The following is a 24740-nucleotide window of genomic DNA, read 5'->3' as shown; positions in this document are numbered from 1 at the left end:
AACCAAGTAGGCCTATAGCCTATCAATCCCATCATGTTACTGTTAGCATTTTTACATTTATTCAAAAATAATAACAAAAGGCAGTAACAATTTATATTATATGCTATTTTTAGACTGATGTTAAGCTGGGTTTATATATATATATATATATATATATATATATATATATATATATATAGTCAACATATTTTCGGACCATCTGCGTTCACGCTGTGTTGTAATTACGCCTACCGGAGGCTCGAGATGGCAACACGTGACGTTCTATTCTGAGCATAGGCTGTGATTCTGAGCTGTTCACGCATCCTCAGACTGGGAATTATGCTTTTCTAGCGCCACTATCAAGCCTAAATCAATCTGCAGCGGTCACGTGGTAAAAATATGAGCTCTCAGAGAAGTCCCATTTTAAAAGCTGTAATTATGAGCTCTATGAGGACGTGAAAGTTTGTGACAAGTTGAAACCTCGAAATTAAGGTAGGCTAATTTAAACATGACGAATGCACCTTCAGTCGTTATGCTTGGTAAACACTGGTCGAAGACACAGAGATGCATCTTTAAATGGGTCCTTAATTATTATTTCACTTTTCTAACTATAGGCCTATTGTGTAATGTTGCTGTTTCAGCATTAACAGCATCTGCAAAGTTACAAAGCCCAAAGTTCAATACAAAGGGAGATATTTTCTTGTACTGAAATCACTTTTCCAGGACTACAACAACTGGCTGGGAGAAACTACAACGAGCCTGTTCCCAGGTTGGTGACATCACAACCCCTAAAATGTAGCTACATATCCTGTCCCCAGGAACACACAAGAAAGGGGGTGACCCGGGTGAGGCCATGTTGCGTGTTCCCGGGGGCCGGGCAGGATGTACATGTGGATTTACCATGTACCAATCAATTATAATTAATCACATCCCCTCATAGCGCGAAGGAGGCATTGCCTTCTCACATAATTTTCCCCATCCCCACCCACCACCACTAAACCTACCTTACGCTGAGGTGTGTGTTAAAACTCAATGGACTCAGAGTCAGGGGAGGCAAGAGAGATGCGGCGTCCCGCTGTATCTTCACCTGTGGGTGTCGCTGTTGGATAGTGTTACTTTAGAAAAATGAGTGATTCATACATTTTGTAGTTATTTTTATATTGCTTTAGGGACCATTAAGTTAACACAAAACGCGTTTTTCCATTCAACTGCATTACTTTTCCAATATGTTTCAACGTAAACACGCGCTAGACGGACGTCTTTAACCATTGCGTTCACATCTTATGTCTTTTGCAGCGTCTCATGCATGACACACACAGAACTCTAAAAATGTAGCTCTCAAGTTAAAATAAGTTCAGTTTTTTTTTTTAAAAAAAAAACACGTCTCTAAAACTTGCGGGGGTTTTTTTCGTTCTATTGACCTGAATCACATTTTTTTGTGAGATATATCTCAATATTTTTAACACATTAAACTGAAAAAAATTGATATGTTAATTTTGACAGCCCTATATATACACTGTAAAAAATATTGTTGGATTAACTTAAAAAAGTAAGTAACCTGGTTGCCTTACAATTTTAAGTTGATTGAACTGGAAAAAGTGAGTTAATACAATGAAGGAGATTGATTTAATCATAACAAGAAACTCAAAATAATAAGTTATCTCAACTAAATAAATTATTTAAGTTGATTTGACAAAAGAAAAAATGTTGTGATAACAAACCTTGAAAATATTTTTATATATTTATTTATTTATATATACTTATATATATATATATATATATTTGATACATTCCCTTTGCTGTCTACTTTTGTCATCTTATAGTTCAAAGTGATGAACCAGCACTGTCAGCAGTGTTGTGGGCCGGGCTGTCGGGGCGAGTTTTGTGTGAGTGAATGCAGGGCTCGGCTCAGGTCTACTGTTGTTGGGTGGGTCTTAGAAGCAGGGGCTCCGAAGGGGCTTGAAGCAGCTTTACAAGCGCCCTTTAATCCATACTTAAATACTGTTGTGTGCACTGCAAATATTCTTAAGAGGAAATAACAGACTTTAAAAATATAACTTGAGCAAACATGGGGTCTGAACAGTCTAGTCTCTTTAGCTGTTGCCTCACACACGGAGAGGGGTAAACACAACCCATTATACAACCCAGAGTTTGATCATGGGATACTCTTTAATTAAACACCAGCCTTTATTTAGAGTGGCAAAAGCCAGCATGCAATTAGCTCCGAAAACTTTCCACTTATTAGAATAAAAATGGAGCCTACATTCACTGTAATTTGCTAATGAATATGTAGAGAGAGAAATGCACTCCATAACTCATAACAATCACATCTTCTAGAGTTGTATACAGTGGACAAAAGACTGAATTTTCATACTGTTGTCCTATTATTGTGAAGAACAGACATCATATTGTGACAAAACAAACTCAAAACTGACCACTTTAAGCTGGTTTAATCAGCTGGTTACAGATTTGTTGGAGGTCCAAGATGGTCTACTAGGTTGGATCAGCTAATGACCAGTTCAGACCAGCTAGAAAGAACCTTGTCTAAAACACAGATACCATTTTAAGCTGGATTTCCCAGCAAGCAATGCAGACAAGAAAATTGCCGACAGACCATTTGACTATTATGAAAAGTTGAACATCTCTCTCACATGTCTTAGGCAAAAGACTCCATGTGGGCTGAAAAAATTCATCATGGTTAGGCAGCATTTAGAAAACCATGGAAACGTTTCCAGTGTCTGCTAGTATAATTTAGGAGATTAAACAATACAGAACAGTTATAAATCACTAACGGATCACACAGCTATTTGGGCTGAGCTCCAACTCCTCATGAATGGAAGCAGAAACGGCAAAGGAAAACATCTGAGGTTGCTTGGCTCCAGTGAGCATTCACATCTAATGTGTCTTCCAGGAAAATATTGACTAGCTGCATGGCCAGTAGCCAAAACATGATGCCAGAGGATTGTCCTGTTCCTGCCTTGCGTTGTTACTGACATGTAGTTAGTTCAGACGCCGCTAGGTGGCAGCAATTGCAGACAATTGACGACCGAAGGGGCTTTACCTGAATTAAGAAAATAACCATTTAGCCTGAATCTATATGTATCTATATGTTTTATGTAATGCAGTATGAGAAAAATATAATTGAATACCTTATTGTAATATTGAGGTGTAAAAACCTCAATCACCTGTAGACACTTATTTAGGTAGTTAGGATACTTATCCTTGAGAGACTTTATGACAGGTCTGAAATACTGCTTCAACAACACCACAGGATGAGACAGAGGAAGAGGGGGCCATTTTAAGAAGGAATGTCCCCCGCTCTGGTTTCACTGAGCGAGAAAGTGTGAGAGAAACAGAGATGATGATAACTAGCAATAATAATAAAAAACACTTTTTATCAGTATTTGAAAAAACAAAACAAAAAAAACCAGACAATGGTTATTGGCGCAGGGATAATGGGTATATGCATTATCTGCTGCTGCACTATGAATCTTATCCCTAAGTCATTAAACCGGAGGATATTAAGTCACAGGGAACAAAATATGACATTTTGTTTTATTAATGTTTATTATTTGATCGTAGGCTATTTATTATTTAGTAAAGAAACGGGGGTGCCCATCTGATTGTCAATCATATCATCTTAAGTTGGCATTATATTCATGTCTATTTAAAAAAAAACATTTGTCATCATATCCTTGAATATCATATTTGTGTGCTGTATTTATAGGCCTATCCAATATATGTACTTGTAAGATTGAGGAGAAACCCATATATTTATAGATTAAGATAATGAATGCACACATGTGGTTTCTCATGTATATGTGTGTATATAGTGTCTACTCTAGAATGTTTGCTAGCAACAAGCATGTTTAGCTGAGGATAGGGAAAGTAAAACTGATGAGAAAATGTCTGACTGTGTGTACGGATGCCCAGTCTAGTGTGGAGCCAGTCCGTCTGCCGGCCGACTGCCCTCCTGGAGACTCGAGAACATCTGATCCTCCTGTGGAGAGAGAGAGAGAGAGAGAGAGCAAAGGTGAGAAAATAGAGAGAGTGAGGGGAGTGGGAGTGAAGGCTGGAGAACATCCTAACACTTTTTACAATACCAAATGTTTCGCATTATGTAAAAATTACATTCATATTCAATTCGGCCCCCTTCAGACATTCTTTTGACTTAAAGTAACATTGCACCTACATGTCAACTATTAGTTCAGTATTTGTGGACTGTTAGGGGCAGGGTTAGGGCTTGTAGAATAATGGGTTAGGGTTAGTAAACAAGTTTTGGGTAACTACAAGTAAGTTACAAAATCAGATTACTTTTTTCAAGTAACGAGTAAAGTAATGGATTACTTTTAAATTTGCACATACTGAGTTACTTGAGTAGGTGTAGCACAAGTTACTTTGTTTTCCCATTTATTGTCTGACAGCTCTCTTGTCCCCATGTAGAAATCCAAAGTAAAGGTATACAGTGTGCTGTAAATATGATTATTGTAGTTTTAGACTAAAAGTGAGCTGGCATTTATTAATCTCACTTGCACAAAAACAGATTCAGTATTCCATAAAATCAATAAAAACAGCAAAAAAGAAAAATTCTCTGAACCTGCAATACTTAAATGTTAAATATCACAAATATAAGGGCCTGGCTTTTACCTGGAAAATATTGTATTTCCAATTAGACAAAGCAAATGTTCCATAAAATACATGTAATTTCTAACATTTTGAAATATATGAAGAGTTCAGATGCAAAAGCCTCTAAATGCCATTTGAAATTTTCTTCTTTAATGATGATTTTTATCAAACTTGTATATTTAAGTTCAGTAATTTCACTTAAATAACAATCAATAGGTAATTATCATTGCCATTTAAGTGAAATCACTGAACTTAAATATACAAGCTTGATAAAAATTATCATTCTAGAAGAAAATTTCAAATGGCACCTAGAGGCTTTTGCATCTGAACTCTTCATATGGACATTGAGATCTTTTGTTCTTTTTGTAAACAAGCAGAGGAGAGATTTGTACATTTGTTTTTTGGTTGCCCTATTTCCAAACAATTTTTATCTGTCACATATTTGGTTCTGCCATTTCAATTAAAAAAAGACATGAAGCATGACAGAAACTGATATAGTTAGAGACTTTCTAACCCAACAGTCTAGAATAGAATAGAAATAAGTTTAACTCTGAATTTTCATGTATAATATTAAGAAGTTCAGTTAGTTAGTGATGAACAAACAAGTACCAAATAGTTCTAAAAGATAATAGTCGCCCACTGAGACACACCACTATGATCCCATCAGGAATAAAATGAAGAATGGATTGTCTTCTTTATATATCGCTGTGTGTCTGATAAACACTGGAGCTGAACAGCAGAACTGTGTCTGGCTCCATGGGGACCATATTGATTTCTCTGCTGCAGAGCTATTGACAGGAAATGCTGGACGGTCTACAGTGGCTCAGTCTTTTGCAAAGTACATAGTTTATACTAGGGAAAAAAAAATACCATGCAAGCCTATGAAAATATAATAATTCAAAATTATATGATAAAGCAAAGGCAAATATTTTTCCTCTGCCAGTAAAACCAGATACTCATCCAACGGTTTGGGGTAACCTAATTCAAACTGCATTTGGGATTTAAAAGAGAGAGGGACATATGAGAGGATTTTCCAAAAAAAAAGGAAGGTGAAAGGGTAGGGAAACGGTTTTGGCTGTGTTTTTGGATCTGGGTCTAGCAGTGTTGTGTCTGAAAGATGTTTAAGGAGCGGGCCGTCCCGAGCCAGGCTCCCAGTCTCACTATAATTACTACAGTGGCTGACAGACATAGTGCTTAAAGAAACAAAACAGAGACAGGATTAGGAATAAACACCAGTACGCCTACACGCAAAGAAACTCTACACACATCACATACATGGGCTTGAGTTTATAGTGGACTGCTGAATGATTTAAATGAAGGGAAGAGGGTGAAAGAAAATAAAGGCTAAATATTATATTTAGATAATTACCCGATGACAGACTGATTTATGGTGCTGCCTACTCTAATTTCTATTCTTATTTATCCATTTTGTTTTTTGAGACAGTATGGGAACAAAGAGAAAGAAAGGGGGACATGTGGTAAATAAATTCAAATCAGCTGATATGTAATTAAATGTCTTATGTGACGTCATCATGGCGCCTCTCTGCATCTGCTTCTCTTCCTAAGGGCCTCAAAGCTCTATTGTGCTATTGAGATTCAAGTAGGTCGATCCTTTCAAGCCTTAAAGGCTAATTCCATGAATTCAACAAGCAGATTTAACAAGAATGTATCGTTTTAGTAAGTTCAACTCTGTTTACACAAAAGTTAATTCTTTACAAATAAATCCCAACCTGGTAAGATCTGATGCAGTTGCAAACGAATTAGAGCAGCGTCGGCTGAGCCAAAATCGCCACATTCACTCAGAAATCCAGTTCACTGTGAGGTCAGCCCACCATGGAGTTAAAAACACCACGGCTAGAAACCAGAGCCATTCCCGACAGAGATCCTGCTTCCAGAAAATGACAAATGAGATCAATTATAAACTAAAAACATTCATGCATGTAAGAGCACAGACCATATTATTCGAGTTGATTATGCTGTTTTATGCAGAAACACGTTAACCATCGAGCCATAAGAAATGTGTGAGAAGCAACAATGATTTAAAAAGAAGGTGAATCTAACTAAATCCTCCATGAAAAGCAGCCGAAATTCTTGAGAAGGCAAACAAGCTGAATGCAAATGCCAGAAGGATTTTTTTCCGTTTCCCTTCACAGATATAAATGTTCAAAGGTGCTAGTTTTTCTCCTCTGTCTCCACAGTCATAATATGGTGTTCACAGAGCTGAAGAATGCGTCTGGAGCTGGGCGGCTGGGGCTTCATGGCGCAGGGATAATGTCTATGTTGCTTTCTGGGAGTCCTGTTTTAAAAGGGATGAGGTGGGGCCAGGCAGACTGCTGAGTAAGCTAGCCGCTACGCGGTCGCCCTCTAGAACAAACAACGGCACTAAAAGAAAGCTTCCCTTGACCCTGATGTATTGCAACACTGGACATGGAAAGCTGTGACACTTATGTGATGTGTGAGCATAGTAAAGTTTACTTTGTACTTGAATGGAAAAAAAAAATGGAATGAAATCGCTTTATTCTCCAGAAACTATCAGCGCATTTTCATTCTACTGAAAAATGAAGTACTAATTGGACATTTTCAAATGATCTCTAAATAGCAACCTTGACACATATTTTAAATATGCAATAACATTTATAGAGTTTTATTCGTGAAAATTCAACCAAACATAAAATCTTTGTCAGCAAAGACAAAAGACCCAGTGATAAATTCATGAATGTAAGCTCGGCATTGATTATAAGGGTGAAATTAAATTAGAGGTTTAGCTTTTGCTCAGAAAGCAGCCAGCAAAAACAGACAAAATACCTACACTGATATTAATACAAGTAATAAAATACTAAAAGTGCTATTGGTTTTAAAAAAATATATATTCTTTTTGTGTTTGTTTAAATAGCTACGTGATCCTTGACTGGATCATGCTGAAAATCTGCATATAATTTAATTTAGTCATTTATAGTATACTACAAGACTTGATGTAAATTCCAAAAATGGCACATTTCAACACACAGAAATCCAAAGTACATTTCTTTTGTTTTTATTTTCTCTGTCCATCCATTGCACCATACATAAATAATTGTAAAAATGACTCCGTATTTACAAGTATTCCATATAATACGTTTATATAAAACTTTATATTAAATTTAGATAGATTACATTTGGGATTGTGGCTGTGGGTGTCTGAGCATTTGCAGTGAGTGTGTGCAGTATGCGGTAAGACTGTGTATGTCTGCATTTGTTTGTGTGTATACATTATCTGTGGTTGTTGAGTAAAATCTCCAACCAACATGGACATGATGTAATGAACTGTCTGGAGTAGCATGGTCCCCAGCCCTTGGCAAAACTGATCCTCACACTGTTTGGGTCGTACGGCCCTTCCAGGCGCACCAAATCGCTGAGGGCTTGATTTTGGCACGACTTCTCATAGTCAAAAACCTTTATGGAGTAGCCTGGCATGACTCTCCTCACAGTCAAACTCAAGTAGGGGTGATGCTCCAGAGTTGGAGAATTCACAAAAATAGGGTGCTGACTGCGGTTGTAGGCCCAAACTCCATCTGGCTCTTTGCTGAGGAGGATGCCGTGTCCGATCTTGCCGCGGGTGCGCTGGACGGAAGTGGAACGCGGAGAGAGGGGGAGCAGGCCCAAGCACAAGCCTGTACCCTGAGGTAGGTCATAGAAGATGCTAAGGGAGGCGTCGTGAACTGGGTACAGGCGGCCCACGCGTGTACGAAGCTCCCAGTATGCCACGTTACACCAGTGATTCTGTGCCAAGGAGGATGGAGACATACTGGCATCTGAGGAGTGAGAAAACCAATGTATGAAATACAAAAAGTACATAAAGCACAATATAAAACAGAATACCAAATTGGAATACCAAATACATATGTATATATAAATATATATATATATACATCATGTTTATGCTGATTAAAGAAAAAAAAAATTAATTGATTATTATTATTATTATTATATTATATATCTTCCTACAATACTGGATATACCAACGATTGTAGCAATATTAAATATAGCTATATTGTGTATTTTTATACTTTTATAACATTAAACAAATAATGATATAATAATAATTAATTTTGTTTTCTGGTATTTCTGAAAGCCACAGCAGAGTGTTCCTAAGCATTACCGCACTTTTTCCGACTGTAATGTGCGGTCATGACAAGCAATGTCAATGTTTTGACCACTCTCATATCAGCTCCCTAGTTCTTTTTGATATTACACAGAGCATATTCATTCACTTGATCTCCAATCCTATCAGGAGAGGGTTCGAAACTGAAGAAGCAACGACCCCCACTAACAGGCCCAAATCTGTCATCTCTGACTCTTAACACCCCCCTCTTCTGCCTCAGCATTCCTCTCTCCCCGCGCGGGGCCGACTGGGGCCCCCTCTCCCCCTCCGAGGACCAGCATTCAGCTCTCTGACCACTCAGTGAAGGCCCGCGACCCCCTGACCCCCCAGCCGCCAGCCTATCCAGTCTGATTAACTCAAACACAGACTGATGGCATTATTTTGCTTCACAGGCTCTATTGAGGGAGAAGATCTAAAGCCCTGGGCCTGTGCCCCCATTCTGCTCAGTCTCAACCCTCTCTGGCCCAAGCAGACACCAGAGGACACACTGTTAATGAAGTAAGTTTTGTACGACAGGGTACGGAAATACGCTGTCATTATCTTGGATTCTCTGGCCACTGACTTAGAATGCTATGTGCTTAAAAACACATATGCATGGACAAAAAGACAAAGAGGAATATAATCATTTCCATAGAGATTTGCAAAAAAAATAAATTCTTTGGTTCACTGGAAAAGACTACAAACAATCTGCTTTTCAAAGAGTGCCTCATTTGAAGTTTAACTTTCTTAAATCTTATGCAAAGAAATGGAAATTATTTATTTCTGTAAGCAATGCTATTGTGAATGACAATGAGGTTTCAGGATCTCCTTTAACTTTAAATAAGTTGCTCATTTGCACTGTATAATTTGCATGCACAGTTGTTAGTGCCTGCAAAAGCAAATCGTTTGGCTCCAAAAGCAAGCCAACATCTTTCCTTCAGTGCATCTAAATCTACACTCTGAAATAACTCTTAAAGAAATAGTTCACCTGAAAAATAAAATATTTATCATCATGTACTCGCCATCATTCCATTTCAAACCTGTATGATTTCCTTTCTTCTTGGACCACAAATAAAACAAATGTATCCATTAAATAAAAGTCAATGGGATCCAATGTTATTTTGGAACCCATGTACTTCAGAATTCCTTAAAAATATCTCTCCTTTGTGTTGTAAATAAGAAAGTATGTCAAATTCATTTGGAATAAGGGTGAGTAAATGATTTTCAGAATTTTCATTGTTGGGTCTCTCTATTCTACATTTTTAGTCGGCCATGATGAATTTGTGGTAAGAGAATTGACTGCACATTGATCCCCATCTAAGATTAAACTAACAGCTTTTGTCAGAATGAGAAAGCAAAATGATTTCTCCCAGTCACAATACTGAGCAGACACTGAGAGAACTATGCAGACAGACACAAACAATATCACGCGTAAACCTAATTACAATAAATCTGGCAAAAAAAAAAAAAAAAGAAAAGACTAGATCTAAAAAGCCTAAACATGCGTATCCCTTAAAAAGCGGGGGCAAATAATTTTCCAACAATTGATAGACTCATTCTTTGTCAACATCTGCAAAGAATCTCTGCAGAGACAGGCAGGATTTCATTAGTTAAATTGCGTGTTGGCCTGCGCTCTGTCAGGAAGAGGGGAAGCCACAGCGAGGCCTGTAATTTAAACCTTATTTTAAAATGCGACTGGCTGGCTGTGCCAGGGCTTGCATTGCAAAACTCAGCAGGAAGCATCAACATGAAAATAATGGAGGAAAGAAAGTATGCGACACACCAAAAGGATCTTGTTCCTTGTCTTCAGAGCTTTCTATGCAGGGTAATAATCAGCGCAGGACTGGAAGACTCACAGCAGATAAGAGCTCAGGAGGCCCTGAGTCCCCCAGTCAGCATCCTGACAAGACTGCCCATTGTTGCTCATAATCTAATTTTGACTCAGTGCTGAAAAGCTGCTGGATGACGTCTTTTGGCTGTTTGCATAAAGCTCATCTTGATATCATATTCAAACTGGAGAAAGTCAAAATTGATGAATGAATATTCAAAAGAAGGTGTAACATGTTTTCATCATATTAAAAATATCTTTAAATTCAGAAGCTATGAAATGGAGAGAACAATAAACCACATGGGTACATAATTGGACTGTAGGAAGAAGATAAAGTAGGAAAGTGACAACAAGACAAATGTCTTCTCCTTCAAGAACCCTACAACAAGCACAGAAAGGTTATTATCATATAATAACCTTACGTGGGGAGGTTATTATATGATAAGGAGAGGAATGCTTAGCTGACCAGTGCTAATAAAGATAGCATGGATATTAGCAAAGCCATTTGAGATGTTTAATTAGCAGCTCTGAAAACAGCAAGAGCCAAACCAAAGCATCAAATTCAGCATACACTAACGTTCAAAATGTTGGCCTTCTTCTCTTATGCTTTGTCTTTAAAAAACAGTAAAAACAGGAATAGTTTGAAATAATATTACAATATAAAATTACTTTCTTTTTTTATGTAATTGTGATGGCAAAGCTGAATTTTCAGTTTCAGAAAAGCCTTCATGTAAACACCTTAATCGATCGGATTGGAAGGGAAGGGGTGGTTTATTCCTTTTCTAATCTGATCGAGAGGTAAACACTTAATCGGATTGAAAAACAAAACTGGAAAGGACTGTGCAAGTGAAATGAGCCAGAAATGCTGTAATGAGATGCGCGGAATGACCTATGACAAGGTGCAGTTGTTGTTAAATTAATTATAAATGACTTATGTATTATTCTAAAATTCTCCTACCACTCATTGTCTGTGAAGTGGAGCAGAACTAAGTCCCATCAGTCCTCACTTCATTCTCTCATCCACGGACACTTTATTTTGGGCACGGGAAGGGGTGTTTTTACTGATTGATAAATATAAGCAGCACGGCACAACAGTTTATGTGCTCGTCATCTCCTAGTCAGGACCCGTCATAGCTTATGTCATATAACGCGAACATCAACCTGATCACTTAATTTAGCGTTCATGTAAACACTACCGTCGGAATGAATTCAGTCATATTGAAACAAAAGGTGTGCATGTAAACGTAGCCAGTGTCACGTCACATTATCCTTCAGAAATCATTTTAATATGGTGCTCAAGAGACATTTCTTATTCATGTTTAAAACAGCTGTCCAGCTTAATATTTTTTGAAGCAACCATGTTAAATTCTCTTCATGTTTCTTTAATGAATATAAAGTTCAAAAGAAATAAAAATCTTTATCTAATATTTTAAATGTATTTTTAACTTTTGAATGGCAACCCAAACTTTTGAACAGTAGTGTAAATACACATCACTTGATTTTCTGGATCAACCAGTAATTAATTGTCGAATACTTTTCCCCCATTTAAATGCATTAATTTACTGAAGACTTGAACACCAACCTGAATAGTCCTGCGACATGCCACAGTGTGAACGCGTGGCTTCGGTTTCTATGTAAGGCAGCATTGGAAGGGAAGAATCTGCAAAATGACAAGACATAAAATTCAATCTATCCTCCATTTGACTGCATTTAAACAAAAGAGTTAAAATATCATACTTTATTTCAGGGAATCTTTGCTTACTTGAACTGAGGAAAACTAAATGACTTACTCAGTGGCTTGTGTTCTGGTAAGGGGGAGAAATGGGAGTATGGAGGAGGTGGTGTGTCTGAAAATAGAGAGAATGGAGTTAAAAGTTTTCTTTTGATTGAGTATACCACCAAAACTGAACACATCTCTGATGCCTATTTGACCAGACTTAGATCTAAAGATCTAACACGGAGAAAGCGTTTGGCACAGATTCTCCAGCGCGTTTACAGCCAATGAGAATGTTACCAGCTGGTATGGAAATTACAGGTGAAGAAGTGCCATCCATCAAAAAGACAATGAATATGTCACTATGAGCCAAGAATGCATGGAATCCAATTAAAAGTGACCAGTTCTGAATCTCACTATTACAGAGGGTGGAAACACGTTTGCTTACACAGTGAATAAAAACTTCAGATGAAAAAAACTGAATGTATCAGACTTTGCTTTAAAACTATTAACCACTTACAGGACATCAGTGTTGGACTGTAGTGACCATTTGTATGCATGACTAGTTCTCTTGTAAGACTACAGCGCAAGTCATGCTACTTTTATTTTTACTAAACCAGCATGCTACATTTTACGCAATATTCTTTCCTCCTTTTGACCCTCCTCTAAGATTATTGTTCAATCAATTCTGTTCTCAATCTGCAACTGTTCATACACAATGTTAGAGCAGTGTTTTTGTGAATAGGGAGGGAGCGGAGAAACTGAGAATCCCAGAGGGACTCCAGTTGGGAATTCCACTTCCTGAACAGGAGTATCACTGTCCAACTCCCCTCCCAATCATTCACCCAGCCTTCACGAAAAAAAAGTGTTCTATTAGTTATATTAGTACAAAGGACTTAATTTTGTGTTTTGCCTCAACACAACACAAATAATTAAGCCAGTTTAAGATGGTTTACTGGTCTCAGCTAGTTTAAAATGGTCTTAACTGGTTTAAGATGGTCTCCTGGCTTAGGTCAATTTTTACTTCCAAAATGTGCCCATAACTCATCTAAAAGCACCAAACAGACCAGCTTGGATCAGTGGCAAGAAACAGCAAAGAAATTCAGTTTTTTCAGCAAGGTTGAAATTGAGTTATTATTACAATTCAAAAGCATATTAGATTAAGATTGAAAAAGAAAGTCACTATTGCCTTGACTAAAAACATTCACAGGGTTCCCTTACCATCTTTGACTGGTCCACAGAGGCGGCTGTAGTGATGGGGGTTGCAGCAGAGGGTCTGGCTGTCCTCTGCCCTGAAGCTTTGACAGTGACAGAGCGGTTTGAGGAGAGAGGAGAGCCGCAGTTCTGGCCAGCGGAAAAGTCGACACAACAGGTACTGTGGAGACACCAGTTGACCTCCAATGCGCACTTCAGTCTGCGAAACAAGGACACATCCGCTCGGCATCCCGCCTTGAGATTCCACAGCTTCCAGTAAAACATCCAGAGACTTCTCTTTCAACTTTTTGAGAAATGCATAAGTGCACTTCTTGAGTTCTTGTTCAGTCACGGCACCATTTTTCAGTTCCCTGCCACTTAAACTGCTGTAGTTGGTGTGGTTCCTATGTTCCACGCGACAAGCAAGTCGGTTTTTGCCTCTGGGGAGGTCTTTAAACAAACAGCATGTCACCGTCCTGCCCTCGCTCCCCTCGTCGAGGGGCCCATCCTGTTCAATAAGGACCCCCGGTTCCCCGCGTTCCTCTAAGCGTTTGCTGCAAGAGCCCGCATTGTTTCCCAGTTCGTATTCCGTTCTGGGGACCTTCTCTGGGTTGCTGTCACTCCAGTCATCCGGACCTCCATCGCCCCCCTCTTTACCTGCGGTGACCAAACGGCTTCTCCAGAGTCGCCGAACCAGACCCGAGCGTCTCGTCCTGAACATACGACAATTTAAACAGTTTGCATCCGTTTTTTTTTCCTTCTAAGTTTGGTCAGAACAGCGGAGACTCCAAATGCTCGTGCGCTCGCTGTCCGACATCAATGATCTGTGCTCACATGCACAGCCGAGCAGAGCCTGAGCAAAGCCCAACATTAGACTCCACTGCTACAAAATGTCAACACTGTAGCAACGGGATGGCTGTAATCATAGTGCACTACGCGAGGAGCGGTGCATCCACTTTCTAAACATTCCCCATCATCAACATGATAAACTTTATTCTTGATAAACAACGCGAAATGCGCGATATGCAGGAAAATAATTTCCGAAACAAACCTCTTTTTTTTCAAGAGAACCTCCTGCAGCAGTTTAATGACGCCGAGCACATGAATTGATCTCACTATAATCCTTATTGACGTTTAACGCACTCCTCGCGGAAGAAAATGATCGTGTTGCAACGGCAAAGTGGTCGTTCCGGGTGGATAGATGGACATACAGTGTCTTGAGGATTCTTTCCGTGTTTCGTGCGAGATTAATGGGATTCTTCGATGGTTTCTTTCACCGTTTCACTCTCTTTCTTCAGATACACACACACACACGGGGCCCCTGAGGAGAGCAGTGGAGCCATTGGTTGATTCCCATCATGTGCTCGTCTAGACACTTTGGCGGCTGCGAGCCGCGCTGATTGTTGCGCAAACACAGTATCAAGTTTCCGAACTCTTAAAGGAGCAACATGTACCTCTGTGTGTGTGTGTGTGTGTGTGTGTGTGTGTGTGTGTGTGTGTGTGTGTGTGCGCGCGCTCTGCCTGCGACAGGAAACCAAAATGTTATGGCTGCAGTGATTGTGATTGTGCACGAAAAAACGTTATTGCAAGACACCGAAATATTACTGCTGTAATGACTGTGATTGTGTAAGGGAAAAAAAAACTAGGCTATTATCATAGACCGTAAAGGCTACAAACTAAACTTCTCAAAGTGGATACATCACTATAGACAAATAGTACCATATTTAAAAAAAAAAAGAAAAAAAAAAGTATTTTGGGGGAACAATAATTTTGTTTGCATCATTAGCCTAATTTATATTTAGTTATTTTTTTACAATATAAATTATATAATAGAAATATTTGTATAATATATTTTACACTAGGCTAATTATTCTTATAATAATTATTATCATAGGGACATTTTGAAATAACTGCAAGACAAATTCTTTAATAGTTAGAGAAGTTAGAGAACTCTAATAGTTTATTCTAGCCTACATCTTTTTTTGTTTTACACACACACACACACACACACACACACACACACACACACACACACACACACACACACACACACACACACACACACACACACACACACACACACACACACATCATGTAGTTCACTGAAAAAAAAAAATCAATAAGTAAAATGTTCTTAATTTTTCTTTTGCGCTCATATTTTTTGTAAATTTAATTTATGGAATTAAGTAAACTCGACTTAACTAAGTTATAATTACCAAAGAAAATAAGTCATTTTAACTTGGGCATGCCCATACAGTAAAAGGTTGAGTAATTTCAACTTAGTTGAACTAAACAATACTTTTTACTCAAACAATATAAGACTGAATTAATCCACACTTTTATAAAAGTGAACGCTTAAACACATTTAATTGATACAAAGGATATTGTGTAGACACTATGTATGTAACGTGAACACAGAGATCTCAATGTTTCTGACAGTGACACTTGATCGTTTTTGAGTATGAGTATGAATTTTGAGTAGAAAATAAATTTCAAATGGCACAAAATGCAAGTTACTAGACCTAACAACAAAAGCAATGATAAAACAGTGAAAATACAGCTGGAAAACAGCAAAATAAATAAATAAATAAAATAAAAATAACCTTATTAATTATTTAATCCCCAGTGCATGATGGGATCACCAGTATTAGAAAAGCAGAACAGTTTTTCTTAATTTTATAACGTTGATATTTACAATTTAAATTCTACAAGCTTAAATTAAGTGCTAATATATTTACTTTGTGTATTATATACCTTATCCAAAATCCCTTTTTTGGTCCCCGAGAAAAACAGCTTATTAACCATACTAAGTGATGTGTTTTTGAAAATCCAAAAATACAGAACGTTTTATGTAATGAGTAGGGTTGGGGGAAAGAATATACCGTTCAGTATAAAAATTATTATGTCTATGGAAAGTCCCCATTCATTTTTTTGTGTAGTCAGAAGTCTGGCTAAACCCATATGATATATTTTTTATTACTTTGAGAGTTTGCAATTTATATTAAGCATTATTTTTTTTCTGCACTATAGTGAATGATTTTTAGCGTGCATAACAGACATTCAGAATGATGAAGATTTTGCTCATTATGTAAATGTAGCAAACTTTTGCAAATTGTCAACATCAAGAGCAAACAGCTACTTCAATGGCAGAATCCGTAGGCTTTCTCCCTTCACTTATCAGAGGGAGTGATAACTGTTGTAGCCTGCATGGCGTCAGGCTAATAATTGCAGCTACTCCCATGAAGTCTCTTAGATAATCTATCAGCAAAAGTCTGGAGCAGAGATGGAGAGACCAGCACCAAACTACCACCCAAAATAACTCCAGTCCCGACAGACATGGTCCTGTTGATGGGGTCTAGCAAGACCCAACAGGAATAACATGTCAACAAGCCCCTTACTCTTAATGGATTTTGGGGAGAAAGGCAAGACAGTGGGAGACAGAAAGGACTCACTCACATCCCCTCAAGGCCTTTTCTTAGGCCCACACTCCATACTACAGTATATGGCAATATTTGGATACTGCTCAAAATATCTAGACTAGAGAGACAAAAACAAAGGGGGAAAAAACATTCAAAAGGGTGAGTATGGCTAATAAGTGAGTTGAGCAGATGGAATGAGATTAAGAAAACAAATCATTACATTACACAATGTAAAGATGTTTTAGCAGTATTGTAATTTGTTGATTTGTGACTGCTGGTGTGGTCTATGGTAGCATAAAAAAAATTGTAGCCACAGACCGACATTATTAGGAGTGCAATCTGTCTCCTGTGGAAGATTTTGGAAGTCAAAACAGAGTTTCGGCAAGAAAAACCTCATTTATGGTGAAGACAAGGAGACAGCCAGACTTAAATGAATGTCTGCTTTGTAAATGTGACAGATGTTTCTACGTGGCGTGTGAATATGTGGATTAAAAAAAAATGGAATATCCTTAACAAAATCAGATTATAACGTTTTTTTCTTCGGATAATTGTAATATAACGACAACTTGTACTGTTTGGAAACATTCAGTCTATACATTTTTCATCATTTTGCTGTACCAACATCTTTGTTTCCACCCATTTAAATTGTCGCAATAATTTTTGTGTTCGACTATGAGTTAACCAGATTTAAGAGTTTCAATCAGATTTTCTTCCTCATTAATAGCCTATATATTGTTCTTCTTCCATGTACAGTTGAATTTAGAAAATCAACATCTAAAAAACAAAGATTTTGCCAACTAATTTTCATTACATTTTTACTTGTCCACTACAATGGATCCCATGACTGAAGAAACATCAAAAATATCACATATTAACCATACTTATGAACTAGATTTTGTGAAATAGTGTTGAAGATAAAAAGTTTTTTTTTTTAAACATACTGTTAGAATGAGCAATGCAATAGGAATGTAGAAAAAAGGTATGATAAAATAAAGTCTAAAAAACTTTTTTTTGGTTGCACTGGATGATTCTGAGTATATGTGTATATGTCTTTGTGTCTATGTGGATGTGTTAATGTGTAGTTTCGATGAATATATTATTGTGTGCATTATATAGCATCAAGGCATCAGTGTGTGTGTGGAGGGTGTGAGAGCTGCTGTGACATTCATCTCACATCCATTGTGGCCACTTCTCACTAAAACCAATAAAAAATTGATGGACAGTTTATGGTCAATTTGAAGACATAAAATCATATTAATAATATTTAATTAATTAACATTAATGTTCATAAAACATCAACATTAGAATTTGCAGCTCTGTATTTTAGATTTAAAAATGTTTGAACAAAATTTCAGAACCTGGAACACAACTATTTCATGAGGTTCCTGCTCTTTTGATCTCCTGATCTTTTAACACTGATGTCCATTGTGATGGACATTAAACTTAAACATTAAAATTCCAGAGTTCTGAAACTGAAACTACACTGTGTGATTTTTACCCCCATCTAGCGGTGAAAAGGTATATGACCTTCCAGTGAATATTAGTTTCTTTTCCTCTTAATTCCGATTTCGTTTTAACTCTTACGGTGGCCAGTGTAGTCCAAGATTAACACGGCTTCAGTTCCAGTTCGACCTCGTCCATAAGTGTTAACTCAAACGTAAACATGAAATGCAAAGCTTGAATTAACGGGTATGTCCCTCTTTGGCTAATGTACTTTCAAGATGGAGGGGCAACATGGCGACCGACATTAGAACCCCTTACCCGTATGTATTTTCAATGGCATATTATACACTACTACTTGAACGAAGTAAATATACATTAATATGCACATATACTTTTGAAAGAACTAAGTTTTTTTAGAATAAACTAAAAGAGTTACACAGTGTAGCTTTAAAAATAACTTTGAATATTTTCACTTATTAAGTTTATATTAGTTGCAAGTTGACAAGGCTATCCTAAACATAAATCTGCATATAAAAGATTAAAAAGGGGCTTCCTCTTCCTCCTGTCTGAAGCTTAATCAGATTAATTTAGGGGTCATATCTTCATTGTGATTGGTTGATCAAAAAACAATCAGTGACCAGGCATTACTCATATTTTAAAAACATAAAATATTATTGCTTTAAATAAAAAAATAAAAAAAAAACACGTGAGGTCCATTATCAATGACTGCAGGGTCTGAAGGGGTTAAAGGAAGCACGCATATGTGATGATGCTTTCATATGACAATCAAAAAACGTTTGATTAACAATTAAAGTTATTATTGATCAACTTACTTTTTTAATTCAATATTCCGCATGCTTTTGATTCAAAAACTGTATCAAAATAAAAAAGAAACCACAGAACCTTTGCAACACTGTTGTGGCATTTGATTCCTGATCATTCAGTGTTTTTGAAAGAATCAGTAATGATTCAATGACACATTCAATGACACATTCTCTTTTTTAATGACTCTCTCATATACACTCTCAGAAAAAAAGGTACAAATGCTGTCACTGGGGCGGTACCTTTTCAAAAGGTACACTTTGTACCTAAAGGGTGCATATTGGTACCTTAATTTACTGTATGGTTACTTGGTTACTGTATTGGTACCTTAATGGTTATTGCTTTGCTAGTGGCGGTCCACCAACGTTCCCATCAGAGTTTTCAACCTTGGTGCCTTACCCGTCACTTTAAAGAGAGGCGCTGTGGCAGGGATTCTACAGCCAGCCATGGCGTTGGGGAGGGGGGAGCCCCAGCCGCCTCTGGCCTCACCGGCCCCTGAACCTATTAACCCTGTCTGTGTTTCTTTACCCAGCCACCTTCAGGTCCTGTATAACAAGAGCTGTGCTAGTCTGCCCAAGGGCGACCAGGTGAGTTTGGACCGCCAGCTACGGTCTTACAGTGACGTGTTCTCCACAGGGCCCACTGACCTTGGCAGTACTGGCCTCGTGCATCCTAATATATGACCACCACCCTTGGTCCGCCTCTGAAACAGCAACCATGCAGGATGGCTAGAGACAAACAAACTGAATCAAACCAGTCTGGACACTGGTGTGACAAAACCCAGCAACAACAGCTGGGTTGCACCAATCATTATGGTGAGAAAGAAAGATCAGACTTTGCGGTTATGTGTCAACTACAGGCCCCTAAATGAGAGAACCATAAAGGATGCTTATCCCCTGCCCTGCATCCAGGACACCTTAGACACACTGTCCACTGTCAGGTAGCTCAGCACACTTGATTTAACATCAGGGTACTGGCAGGGGGAGATGACGGCAAGAGTCAGAAAAGCCGCTGCTAGTTTCGTGATGCCTTTCGGACTGTGCAATGCCCCAGCCACGTTCCAGTGACTCATGTGTAACGTACCATACCGCTCAATGGAAACGAGTCATTAGACCTTGTTGTCATATCATTCACTTCTTTGTTTCTAAAAAAACATCAAAATCTATAATTGAATTATTGTATAACTAAACAAATCTGAGGAGTACGCAATTCAAAGATTTCCTCTTTGAATATAGAACCCTCTCTGCATTGCAAAGTTGACTCCTTACATTCATTTAGTGTGCTTTTAAAGCTTGTTGTTGCCTCTGTGAGGAAAAGAGAATATCTGAGAACCCAAGGAAGGAAGTAGGCTGAAAACAGAGGAAAGGGAGAGAAACTCAGTGAGATCAGGCCACTTTGTTGCTGTAGCTGATTGTACTCTAGTCTAGTCTCAGAGCGCCTGGCGCCGACGGAGCAGGCCATAAACTTCTAGACGATAGAGAGAGATAGAGCTCATACTCTTACTTGTGCAAGTAAACAAATAGTTTACTTCACTTAGCGCGCATTTCACTTCGCATTTGTACAGCACAGTTGATGCGAATGAAGTTATCTTATGCCAAGTCATTTCAGAACTATCTTCACAGTGGCACAAAAGACTAAATAATTACAATAACACTGGTAAAAACATGAACAACGATAGACCGCTGCTGAGATTGAAGTCGGCTTCAGGGGGGAAAAAAAGAAAGAAAAACAGAGACAGAGATGCACAAACACAGACAGGCAGATATGAAGATTACAAGTTCATCAGTTTGCGTTCATCAGTTAACCTGCATAACCAGAGACAGGCGTGTCCCATCAGCAGTAATAGACTTTGCGTGCATCTGTGCCAATCAGTATTTACGTCAGTGGGACAAAGACTACATCTGATCTACAGGAGAGAGAAATAGAAAGAGAGAGGACAGAAAGGGAGACGACTAGTCCAGGGGCCAGCAGGGCGTCTTGGAGTGAGCTGAATTAAGAGAGAGATCGAGAAAGAGAAACAGAGAAAGAGCAATGGGTGGAGAGGCAGAGTGGAGAGAGTAAATCAATGGAGGAGATTTGAGACAGGAAGAGTATGGCGTCAGTACAGGCTGGAGATAAGGGCTTCAGTTCAACACACAAACACACTTGTTCTCCCGGGCCGAGCAGCTTTGTCTCCCTGTCAACTGACCAGACACCCACAGGGCCTCTCTGCTGGTGCTTTTCAACAGCGCTCATGCACTGCTATAGGGGCCATCTAAATGAGTTAATGCTCCCGGCGCTCCTTGACTTTCCATGTTGAGATACCCCAGTGGTTATGATTATGTTGGGGTTTTTTTGTTTTGTTTTTTTTACATCGCTCAAAACAAAAACGGATTTCTTTCATTACTCTCACTAAAATATCTTAACCTTTTGGAGTCTAAGGTGTTTCTGGGGTCTTTGAGATATTTTGATATGCACTGACATTTGTGCTTTTTTCAGTTGCTTATAAACATATTAATGGCAAAGGTGTAATTTCATTCTATTTAGCACAAATAAGGCTACCATAATATGTGAGCAACATGTAGAAGTTGAACTTTGGTCAAAATGGTAACAATAGATTGGCTGAACTCACATGTATTTTGTCCTTGAATAAGCAAAATCCACAACACTAAGGTGAGGAAACACGGACCAGATTGAGAAACGTGAGAGTCTGGCCAGGGGTCAGACAAACTTTTCCTCAAAGATAAGCAAGAAAGACAGAGTAGAAAGGAGACTAAGGGAAAAGCTACTTCTTTCAGGAAGAACTCTCTGCATTGCAAGTAATGTCGATTATAAGTTTACCAAGAAGGCACATGTTTTCGTGTGTTTTTGACTCTGATTTAGACTGATACAGGAGGAGGAAAAAAAGAGGAACTGAGCTCCTCAAAAGAAGAAAAAGAAAGATAACTTTGATTTCACTGCTTTCTTTCAGTTCTTTTTGTATTTTGTTCCTCCTGTGATTTAAATGTTTTTCAGTGATCTCTGTCAACTTCATTATGTTAGCTAAATTACTCAAATATTACTTTCGAGGCTGCATTTTGAGGCATTGATGTACTATTTCAGTACCCCTTAAAATGCTGCAGTGTCTTTGGACTGAACATTCATTGATCTGTGAGTAAACTGATCCCGTGTGGCTCTCTTTTTGTGCACTGTATCACAGCACACAACATGCTGAATGCTTTACAGAAGAACACTGTCCTTAGTTTAAGGACAGTTATCATTTTAGTAATCATATTTTTGTCAAGTTTTCCAGTCAAACTATCTAAACATACTTTAAAAATCAATTGATTTCAATTCTTCTCGTTAGAAAAATGCTTTAAAGGGTTAGTTCGCCCAAAAATTAAAACTATGTCATTAATGACTCACCCTCATGTCGTTCCAAGCCCGTAAGACCTCCGTTCATCGTTGCAACACAGATTTAGTTTTAGTCCGAGAGTTTCCTGTCCCTCCATTGAAAATGTATGTACAGTATACTGTCCTTGTCCAGAAAGGAAATAAAGACATCATCAAAGTAATCCATGTGACGTCAGTGGGTTAGTTAGAAAGTTTTGAAGCATCGAAAATACATTTTGGTCCAAAAATAACAAAAACTACGACTTTATTCAGCATTGTATTGTCTTCCGGTTCTGTAGTCAAGCCGGGCTCAGTGACGCTGCTGACGTGTTATCAGTGCGCCCAAGCTTCGTTTGCAGTCTGAGAGAGACGCAAGCTGTAAACTCGCAAACATGTGTAAGGATTTTGACACAGAGGAAGACTTGCATTTTTTTGCCCAGCCATATTTACAGTATTTGAACCCGAATACACGGACAGAACAGATAACAGCAGCGTCTTACGTCATCAGCGTCACAGTGGACTCGTTGAACGCGGATCGACAACAGAACCGGAAGACAATACAATGCTGAATAAAGTCGTAGTTTTTGTTATTTTTGGACCAAAATGTATTTGATTTTTTAATTTTATTTATTTGCAGTGCAAAACAGTATTTTATTTATCAAAGCAAAACCAACAGGGATAAAATGCTAAATCCCTGACATTTCTCAAAATTATACTGAACATTTAATCTTTGAATAAAATAAACCTATTTGGTTTGACACCCTTAGTGGTGGAAGTTGGAACGTATAATGAAGTAATAAAAAGTTTAATATTTAATTTCTGTAGAAGAAATGAATATGGATTTGGGGTTGTGAACCAAAGGAGTGATTTTCAGCTTTAAATAAACATGGTCCGTCCTGCTAAATGTTCTTTGAGCAACACACATCACAATCATGTCAAAGTTACCATTTACTAACACACATATAAAACAACATTATGCAAATCATCTTTATAAGGGTGGGCATGAAAAGAGGGAAAGAGAGAGAAAAAGATAGCCCATCGTGCTGTACGGGTGTGAAGTCTGGGGTCCACTCACAGACCAAGAGTTCACTAAACCAGACCAAACCAAATAATTAAAACACAAAAAGAAAAATACCTCAAACATTGGACAGATGCAACAGCCAAACAGAGTAAATTAAAACCCTAAACAGAAACTATGAATTGGCAGGAGACCCGAGTACAGTGAGCGACCCTAAACTGAGGAAAGTCCTGAGCATGTACAGACTCTGTGAACACAGTCTGACCATAGAGACAGGCAGACAGACCTGGCTGTCGAAGGAAGAGCGAGTGTGCCCTCACAGCACAGAGAATCAAGTGGAAAGAGAGCTACACTTTTTGACATCCTGCTCCAAATATAAAAACATTACGGACACTTTCTATCCCCCTTTTACAACCAGAAATACTTCCATCAAAAATCAACTATGGACAAACAAACTCCCAGAAAGCCCAGCGAGCTCAAACCTGGCTAGCTATGTGAGGTCCTGTCACGAAGAAAGAGCCTCCAGCAGGACAGAACTACCAACTATACGCCTAGAGATACTGATGTAAATAATAGAAGATTTCAGATTTTTATTGCTATGTTTATTTTCAGAGAGAGAGAGAGAGAGAGAGAGAGAGAGAGAGAGAGAGAGAGAGAGACTCACTTTTCTTTATTCTTCCTCTTCTCTGATTGTGTACTATGGTCATCTGGGGAATTCTTTGCATTCTTTCTCTTCTAAGGAAGTTTAGTTCTCCACTCTTTCACTTATCGGACCCAGACACTTTCTATACACAGCTTGGTTCTCAGAGAGACAAGAATGTTGGGCAAAGGTGTGACAGTTTCATATTTCAAAAGAAGCCTAAAAGTAAAGACAAAGAGAAAGGTAATGAATGCATACAGGAAATAACTATTGTGGGTAATGAATTCATCGAATTTGTATTTGTGTTTTTTCTGCATGTTTCTGGAGGGAATGGGTGGGATGTTATTATAGTGCGATTCATCAACTGTTTCAAAATCTCTCTCCCTGATTACTGTATATTGAATTCCCAGCATTTGGCGAGTCAACAACTCTCCCACTAGTTCATGAAAAATAGAAGCCCTCAGTGAGCGAAGGAGAGAGAGGGGATCTGTTTTTGGAGAACGTGGTTTATATCGCAAGTAATTGCATGTGATTCTTCTCCCAACTTCAAAGGCAAGTGGTTCTGCAGTTTAGGGTTGGGAGGCCA

The 24740-nt window shown here is 38.3% G+C and overlaps 1 protein-coding gene and 1 long non-coding RNA gene across 2 annotated transcripts; both read right to left on the bottom strand.

Moving 5' to 3' along the window:
* Positions 1–2147: 2147 nt before the first annotated feature.
* Positions 2148–7180, bottom strand: LOC120491064 (uncharacterized). Its single transcript, XR_005625187.2, has 3 exons — positions 6336–7180; positions 3894–3979; positions 2148–3308 (listed from the first exon to the last, which is right to left on the bottom strand). It is a non-coding gene; the product is annotated as an uncharacterized LOC120491064 (long non-coding RNA).
* Positions 7181–7623: 443 nt separating this feature from the next.
* Positions 7624–14872, bottom strand: smad6a (SMAD family member 6a). Its single transcript, XM_039688645.2, has 4 exons — positions 13489–14872; positions 12344–12400; positions 12136–12213; positions 7624–8396 (listed from the first exon to the last, which is right to left on the bottom strand). The coding sequence occupies exons 1-4, from the start codon at positions 14180–14182 to the stop codon at positions 7855–7857; spliced, it is 1371 nt and encodes a 456-aa protein (XP_039544579.2). The 5' UTR covers positions 14183–14872; the 3' UTR covers positions 7624–7854.
* Positions 14873–24740: the final 9868 nt, after the last annotated feature.

This window comes from Pimephales promelas, chromosome 1 (assembly GCF_988280905.1).
Source record: "Pimephales promelas chromosome 1, fPimPro1.hap1.1, whole genome shotgun sequence".
Lineage (NCBI taxonomy): Eukaryota > Metazoa > Chordata > Actinopteri > Cypriniformes > Leuciscidae > Pimephales > Pimephales promelas.
Note: the sequence above shows the minus strand (reverse complement) of the source record. Positions and strands in the feature narration are given on the sequence as shown.